Below are 9,209 nucleotides of genomic sequence, written 5' to 3'. Positions count from 1 at the left end.
TGTAGATGATATACAGTGCAGAGCTGTGTGTGTAGAATATATACATTGCAGAGCTGTGTGTGTAGAATATATACATTGCAGAGCTGTGTGTGTAGATGATATACAGTGCAGAGCTGTGTGTGTAGATGATATACAGTGCAGAGCTCTGTAAAAGGTTAGATTTCTGCGTGTAAAGCCCATTGTGCAGAGAGGACTGCGCCTATAAAGTATACAGCGCAGAAGCCGTATAAGCAACACACACTAAAGCTCATAGAGCTCACAAATCACTATGCACCACGAGGACATACAGAAATAAAGTACATGAAACCGGCTGGGGGCTGACTCCTCCCACTCACGTGATTGCCCTCGTGATCATGACATCACCAAAGGTCCTTTAGCCTACTATAATCTAGCAATTACTTTCACAGCACACGTGATCGATCACATGATCCTGACATCATCAAAGGTCTTTTAGTCCACTAGGCTGTAGCGTTCGCCCTGCTGTCGCCCTTCTCTTCAGTGAGTGAATGAGTTGTTGCTGAAATAAAGTTTTTTTGTATTGAAATGTAAGTGGAGGCTGAATTGCCTTTATATCACGTGTATTTTACACTGTGATTAGTTGGGATGGTGAGTCGTGTGTGACCATCAGTGGGGCTGTAGTGTCAGTGCCACATGTGTTCAGGTGGGCAAATATCCGTCTTTCTGTGAGGGGCTGTGCTGATGTTGTGCTGTGCACTTTTCCCTGGGGCTCTGCAGTGGGAGCTTCAGGTGTCAGTGCACACGGAGGACTCCCATAATATGCAGCACTGTGACACGTGCGTGCAACAGCTTCCAGCATGAACAATATATAAAAAGATAGGAACTTTAAAGGGCTATCCCATCTTAGACAATGGGGGCATATCGCTAGGATATGCCCCCATTGTCTGATAGGTGCTGGTCCACCTCTGGGACCCGCACCTACAAGGAGATCGGAGCGGAGAAAGTTGAGGAGGGTACACTGCGCATGCGCAGCCACCCTCCATTCATTTCTACGGAGCCGCCAAAAATAGCCAAGCACTGGCTCGCCTATTTCCGTCGGCCTCAGAGAAATGAATGGGAGCGGTGGCCGAGCATGTGCGGTGCACTCCCATTCACTTCAAAGGGAGAGGCAGACCCCGGGGTCCTGCAACCGCAACTCCCTGGCTCTGTTCTCCTTGTAGGTGCGGGTCCCAGTGGTGACTAGAAGCCACCTACTAATATATTGTTATTATCTATATTGTCTCCTTCCCTGGCTGGATTCATTTTTCCATCGCATTGCACACTGCTCACGCCTCTAACTCCACCCAATGTCTATCTATACACACCCCAGACCCGCTCAGTTACCTTTGTGCCCCACACAGTATAATGCCACTGTAGTGCCCCTTCACAGTAGTTATGTCCTTTTAGTGCCCCCACACAGTAGAATGTCCCCTTTAGTCCCAGCGACTGTATTGTTAATATAAAATAAAAACAACCACCTGGCCCCATTCCCCGATGAATGGTGCTCACGCATCCTGCCCTCCCCTCCCCAGAAGCAGGCACAATGAAGTGATGTCATGATCATCATTCCCTGGCCTCAGTGCTTTGTTGTGGGACTGCAGGTCAGCCACTGAAATCCAGGACTATTTTGCTACGAAATAAGACACTGGGCAGATGCTTTTTTTTCTACCCATACCTTCATTTTTCTGTCAGCATTGCCATATGAGGGCTTGTTGTTTGAGGGTGTATTGTATTTGTTAGTGGCACCATTTTGGGGTACATACAACTTATTAACTTTTATAACTTTTTGGGTTGATAACGGAAAATGAATAGTTTGCTTTTTGCACTTTAAATGTATAACAGTTATGACGTTAACATCTCTTATTCTCTGGTTCAGTGTGATTATGGCTATACCAAATATGTGTACAGTCGTGGCCAAAAGTTTTGAGAATTACATAAATATTGGAAAAGTTGCTGCTTAAGTTTTTATAATAGCAATTTGCATATACTCCATAATGTTATGAAGAGTGATCAGATGAATTGCATAGTCCTTCTTTGCCATGAAAATTAACTTAATCCCCAAAAAAACTCCACTGCATTTCATTGCTGTCATTAAAGGACCTGCTGAGATCATTTCAGTAATCGGCTTATTAACTCAGGTGAGAATGTTGACGAGCACAAGGCTGGAGATCATTATCTCAGGCTGACTGGGTTAAAATGGCAGAATTGACCTGTTAAAAGGAGGGTGACGCTTGAAATCATTGTTAACCATGGTGACCTGCAAAGAAACGCGTGCAGCCATCATTGCGTTGCATAAAAATGGTTTCACAGGCAAGGATATTGTGGCTACTAAGATTGCATCTCAATCAACAATTTATAGGATCAACAAGAACTTCAAGGAAAGAGGTTCAATTCTTGTTAAGAAAGCTTCAGGGCATCCAAGAAAGTCCAGCAAGCGCCAGGATCGTCTCCTAAAGAGGATTCAGCTGCAGGATCGGAGTGCCACCAGTGCAGAGCTTGCTCAGGAATGGCAGCAGGCAGGTGTGAGCGCATCTGCACGCACAGTGGGGCGAAGACTTTTGGAAGATGGCCTGGTGTCAAGAAGGGCAGCAAAGAAGCCACTTCTCTCCAAAAAACCCCATCAGGGACAGATTGATCTACTGCAGAAAATATGGTGAATGGACTGCTGAGGACTGGGGCAAAGTCATATTCTCCGATCAAGCCTCTTTCCGATTGTTTGGGGCATCAGGAAAAAGGCTTGTCCGGAGAAGAAAAGGTGAGCGCTACCATCAGTCCTGTGTCATGGCAACAGTAAAGCATCCTGAGACCATTCATGTGTGGGGTTGCTTCTCATCCAAGGGAGTGGGCTCACTCACAATTTTGCCCCAAAAACACAGCCATGTATAAAGAATGGTACTAAAACACCCTCCAACAGCAATTTCCAGCACGATGGAGCACCGTGCTATAAGGCAAAAGTGATAACTAAAAGTGGCTCGGGGACCAAAACGTTGACATTTTGGGTCCATGGCCTGGAAACTCACCAGATCTTAATCCCATTGAGAACTTGTGGTCAATCCTCAAAAGGCGGGTGGACAAACAAAAACCCAAACTCCAAGAAGTGATTATGAAAGAATGGGTTGCTATCTGTCAGGAATTGGGAACAGACAGAAAAACATATATATATTTTTTTAAGGATAGACTACACGTACCACAGTTAGTTTTAGAAAAAAGTAGAATTTAAACGTGCCTTCCAGCCTCATATACCTGATACATCTGCCTTAAGGGCCCCCCTCTGATCGATCTATATATCTTTATGACAGAGGTTTGTTTTCATCATTGAATTGAATCTGACAGGTTACATATATAGGAGCTAAGTATCATCTTGTATTTTATATCTTTTCGTTACTCCCTACGTCCACTAATTCTACATCACCTCCTGATGAGCTGCTATATGCAGCTGAAACGCGTTGGAATTGTTGTTTTGTGTATACATATTTTTCATCTATATGTGTGTGTTTTTTGTTTTCCCTGGATTTATTTATTTCCAATCCAGGTCTATGAGTAGGGCTTTATTAGGGCAATAGAGAGACTTGGGTACGGGGGCAGGGTGTCTCCACCATCAGGGGACATCCCTGTGCACAGGACTCTAGCTCTTGAGGGTCATCCAGGGAATGATTCTTTCCCACCTATTTACCCATTCCCCCCATATTTCCTAGTCAGCACTCTATTGACCCCATTTAAGAATTTATCCTATCTATAATAGGAGTTCTTGTTGAGTATATCTACCATACTTAGGACATCACCTGAGCAAACTGTTTTTGCTCCATTACCCGTTTGAATAATAAATGTATCGTTATTAGTAAGCCAGTCAGGAATTGGCCCAGAAGTTGATTGAGAGCATACCCAGTTGAATTGCAGAGGTCCTGAAAAAGAAGGGCCAACACTGCAAATACTGACTCTTTGCATAAATGTCATGTAATTGTCGATAAAAGCCTTTGAAACGTATGATGGGCGTGTAATTATATTTCACTACATCACAGAAACAACTGAAACAAAGATCTAAAAGCAGTTTAGCAGCAAACTTTGTGAAAACTAATATTTGTGTAATTCTCAAAACTTTTGGCCATGTGTTTTACTTTTGTACAGTAATATAACGCCTCATTATGTCTCCGCATTCCAGAAATCCTTCATTTTTAGGCTACATGCACATGCAAAACAGACAAGAATAGGACAGATTATGTTTTCTTTGCGGAGCCACGGAACGGAGCAACAGATGCGGACAGCACACGGAGTGCTGTCCGCATCTTTTGTGGCCTCGTTGAAGTGAATGGGTCTGCATCCGAGGACAAAAACTGCGGCTTGGATGCAGACCAAAACAACGGCCGTGTGCATGAGGACTTAATGCTGCTGTAGCTGTATGATTTTTATTTTTTTGGGGTACATGAGACTTTTTATATTTATTTTTGAGGGCAGGGGTGAATAGGAAAAAAAATGTTTATGTTCACAGGGCAGTATACGTGACGTGTTATCTTTATTATATGGGTTGCGGCAAACAGGGTGTAATAACGTGTGCGTTTTACTAAATAAAAGCATTGTTTATGGAATTTTTATTTATTTATTAACTTTATTCTTTTTTTAGTCCCACTAGTAGACATGGCTCTGATAATGCACTGGTATCGCCTATCACTGTGGCACAGTCTAATAGACATACAGTCATGTGTTCGCAGGGAGCAGCCTTCTTCAGCTTAGTCTAGCCCGTGTGACATCACGTTCATGGGTCACATGACCTAGGCGCAGCTATGCCCCATATAAGTGAATGGAGCTGAGCTGAGACACCAAGCACAGCTGCTATAAAATGAATGGCACTGTGCTTGGTGAGGTGAGAGAAGGGGGTCCCTGGTTTCGAATCTCTGTACAGTATTAGGCTACATGCACACAACCTCCGTGGCCGTATTGCAGCCCGCATACAGCGGGTCCGCAATACACGGGCACCGGCCGTGTGCATTCCGCATCACGGATCACAGACCCATTCAATTGAATGGGTCCTCAATCACGGAGATGCGTAACGGAGGCACGCATCGGAACCCCACGGAAGCACTACGGAGTGTTTCCGTGGTGTTTCTGGCCGTGCCTCCGAACCGCAAAAAAAAAAGTTGCGCATGCACTACTTTTTTGCGGTGCGGACCATCGGATTCGGATCGTGGACCCCATGCGGTTCGCAGCACGGGCACTGAGCCCTAACGTTCATGTGCATGTAGCCTCATTCCGAAGTTTTGAACAAAGTGACTTGGGATGTAGCATCCGAAGCTCGCTTTACTCAACACTAATTGGGAGCCAAAACCAGGATTGGAGCCTCCATAGACGTAAGATATAAGGGAAGGATCTGCTCCTGTTCTGTGTGTAAACCCCCACCTGGTTTTGACTCAAAATCACTGACGGATGAATGAGACATAAGATATGCAGATAGATTTTGGTGCAGAAACTCAGAGAAATCTGCATGAAAATCCACCTGGCAATTCTGTTTGAAAACGCGCACCCTTGTGCAGGTATCCTAATGCCTCGTTCACACGTCAGTGTTTGGTCAGTGATTTCCATCAGTGATTGTGAGCCAAAACCAGGTGCGGCTCTAAACACAGAACAGGAGCAGATCTTTCCCTTAGACCTTATGTCTGTGGAGGCTCCAATCATGGTTTTGGCTCACAATCACTGATGGAAATCACTGACCAAAACACTGAGGTGTGAATGAGGAATTGGGGTGCAAGGTCCATGTGTCGGACCGTCTGTGGCTCCCTGTACCCCAAACTAACAGCATCATAGTGACAGTAGACCTATCCTCAGATTAGGTCATCAATATCAGATCGGCAGGGGTACAAGCACTGCCTCCTCTGCTCTGTTTACCTGCTTGCCGCAGCAATTGCAGCGGTGAGCAGTGTAATTACAAGTATGGCGCCCCCATTCACTTCTATGAGATGGCATGCCGTAAATATCTGATAGCTTCCAGAAGTGGAACCTGTGCCTATTGCAAGAACAGGGCTGTGTATATGTCATTAATGTCAAGATGTGACAACCCCTTTAATGCCAACGGGCAGGGCTTAAGCAAAGGGATAGAGACGTCATATAACAGTACGAATAACTCTTAGCCATGGTGCCCACACCACTGCTGCATGTTAGATAGCAATTAATACTGCCATAGCAGTGGGACAGTGTACGTGCTTTCACTGGTTTTGGTTATGATACTGCAAGACATGGACATACGGTTACTTTGTCCATGTCACTGCCATAGTGCCCATTACCTTTTTTCAGACATAAGTAATGCAATGAGGTCTGAAGCTGCTGTGCGACCACAACAGTGCATCCTATGGTGCCAATCTTTCTACTCTTACTCTATTACCTTCAGGAGTTCTAAAGCTTCATATTAATAATAACTGAGCACAGAATATGTGCTACATTATGTCCACTCCATTTCTGGCAGCTCTCATGGGAAGAATAATGCTGTGCTGTTCTTCCTGTCTGAAAGATGGAAACCATAATGGAACCTAACAGACCCCAGGCATGCCGCGATGCCACCCATTCTGGTTCCCGTTATAAACTAACAGCACAGTGCAACAGCTAAGGAAATAAAAATGTGAGATCTCTTTTTTTTTTTTTTTTTAAAGCAGCACGTATTTATTTATTTTTTGTATTAACTAGGGAAGAGTGAACTTCATATTTTGAAATTCGTGTTCGGGTTGTGGTATATGCTGAATTGCGTTATGGATTCCGTTACCACGGACCGTAACGCAATTCCATGACGGAATGCCTTTAGAGGCATTCCGTTATTCATTCCGTCATAATAGAAGTCTATGGCCTGCATAACTGACCCGTCCGGTTTTTGTTATGCTGGAGTCCTGTCCTGCATAACGGAAAAGGGACAGATCCGTTAAGCAGGCCATAGACTTCTATTATGACGGCATGAATAACGGAATGCCTCTAAAGGCTTTCCGTCATGGAATTGCTTTTTGATCCGTGGTAACGGAATCCATAACGCAATTCAGCATATACCTCAACCTGAACACGAACTTCAAAATATGAAGTTCACTCATTCCTAGTATTAACCCAAAGTGCTCAGTTCCGACTGTTGTATGGTTAAGTATAAAGCTGTTCTAAGATATTGTAATGACGATTTGTGATTAAATATCAATTAAAGGGAACCTGTCCCCCACACAGTGATACAGGGAGAGCTGCCGAGCGGAGTACTCGGGACCTTCCCTCCTAGGAGTCCTGTCAGGATTTACTATTGTCTATCACATGAGCTGATAGATGATGGAGCTCAGCTTCTCCTCCTACTTTGGTGCAGCAGAAGTCCCCTGAAAGGTTTTCTTTAAACTTGTTCTGAAATATACTTTCTATATACATGTAAAGAGGTATTGGGGTGTGTTTCAGGTTTACCACTCTAGACATTTATGGTATTTGGTTTTTCCACAGGATATGCCATAAGTGTCTGATAGGTGCTGGTCCCACCTTTCTCGTGGTGGACGTATATACATGGACTCTCTCCATTCGCTTCTGTGGGAGTTCTGAACTCCTGTAGAAGTGAATGGAGATGCATCTGCGATTACCTCTTTATTCACAGAGGCCCATTCTCGACATATGCCAGAAATGTCAAGATGAGAGTACTACTTTAAAGGGAACCTGTCACCGGGATTTTTGGTATAGAACTGAGGACATGGGTTGCTAGATGGCCGCTAACACATTTGCAATCCCCAGTCCCCATAGCTCTGTGTGCTTTTATTGTGTAAAAAAAAATTATTTGATACATATGCAAATTACCCTGAGATGAGTTCTGTCCCTGACTCATCTCACATACAGGACTCATCTCAGGTTAATTTGCATATGTATCAAATCTGTGTTTTTACACAATAAAAGCACACAGAGCTATGGGGACTGGGTATTGCGGATGTGCTAGTGGCCATCTAGCAACCCATGTCCTCAGCTCTATACACAAAAATCTCAGTGACAGGTTCCCTTTAAGTGTAAAATTGTTCAGTACGTACAGAGGCCAAATTCCTCATCTATAAAAAGTTGCTATTAAAGCTGTCTGTGCATCGTATAATGAATTTCCCACTTTTCCTTTGTTTTTCAGGTTCTGAATGTTTAGAAAAAGATGACTCTGTACCGTTTACCACCGTTACCAACCATAAGGGAAATTATAAAGCTTTACAATTTAAGAGCGGAAAAGCAGCTGTCTCAGAATTTTCTGCTCGATTTGAAACTTACTGGTACGTTTATTTTTAAAGCATTTGGGAACGTATTTGCAGATGCCATACTGTGCATTGTTCTTCTGTTTTTTTCTGGCCGAAATCAGGGTTAGATCCAGTAAAGAAGAGGTGTATTCTGCAACGAGGATGTGTGACCCACTAGATGACCTATGTTAAATAAAAGTATTTTTTTTCTAGTCAGAGGTGGCTGTTACAAGAGGCCTCTCTGAGAGCTTATATTACTGTGTCCACATGACAACACTTCCTGCTCTTTCCTTTTTTTAAACATGCTTTAAAGGGTTTTTTCAGATACTTTAATAATGGTGACCTATCTTCAGGATAGGTCATCAATATGTGATCGGTGGGTGTACGACACCCGGAACCCTTGCCGATCAGCTGTTTGAAAAGGCTTGAAAAAGCTTGCATTAGCGTCACTTCCTTCTCCCAACTTTTCCTAGGTCAGTGACGACACGTTTATCGGTCACATGGCCTGGGTGCAGCTCAGCCCCATAGAAGTGAATGGGGCTGAGCGCAATATCAAGCACAGCTGCTATACAACGACACTGTGCTTGGTGGGTAAGGAGAAGGCAGCGGCACTCACAGGAGTGCAGGTGCTTTCTCAAACAGCTGATCGGCGGGGCTCCCAGTTGTCGGATCCCCACCAATCAGATACTCATGATCCAGAGGATAGGTCATCAGTTATAAAGACTTGTAAACCCTTTTAATATACACCTTCTTGTCTTTTTTCTTTAACAGGAATGTCTCATGAGGAAATTATTAGATATTGAGTGAATCTCCGCTTATGAAATTCGTTCACGCTTCGTTTGGTGGTAAAAGGTGAATTGCGTTATGGATTCCGTTACCAGGGACCATATAACTAATCTATGACGGAATGTATAACGGAATACCTTTAGGCCTCTTTCACACGGGCGTTGCGGAAAAATGTGTGTGTGTGTGTTGCGAGAACACGCACGATTTTTCCGCGCAAGTGCAAAA

General features: G+C 43.9%; 1 protein-coding gene across 2 annotated transcripts in view; it reads left to right on the top strand.

Annotated features, from left to right (window-relative positions):
- Positions 1–430: 430 nt before the first annotated feature.
- TFB1M (transcription factor B1, mitochondrial) overlaps positions 431–9,209 on the top strand; it is a 191,710-nt gene continuing 182,931 nt past the window's right edge. Inside the window, exons 1-2 of one of the 2 annotated variants that reach the window (XM_044292177.1) lie at positions 431–498; positions 8,099–8,234. In XM_044292177.1, the coding sequence (XP_044148112.1) occupies positions 8,120–8,234 (115 nt within the window). In that variant the 5' untranslated portion in view covers positions 431–498; positions 8,099–8,119. Of the gene's footprint in view, positions 546–8,098; positions 8,235–9,209 lie in introns of both variants that reach the window. The other variant, XM_044292178.1, reaches the window with a different exon arrangement.

Source organism: Bufo gargarizans, chromosome 4 (genome assembly GCF_014858855.1).
Source record: "Bufo gargarizans isolate SCDJY-AF-19 chromosome 4, ASM1485885v1, whole genome shotgun sequence".
NCBI classification, from domain to species: domain Eukaryota; kingdom Metazoa; phylum Chordata; class Amphibia; order Anura; family Bufonidae; genus Bufo; species Bufo gargarizans.
Note: the sequence above shows the minus strand (reverse complement) of the source record. Positions and strands in the feature narration are given on the sequence as shown.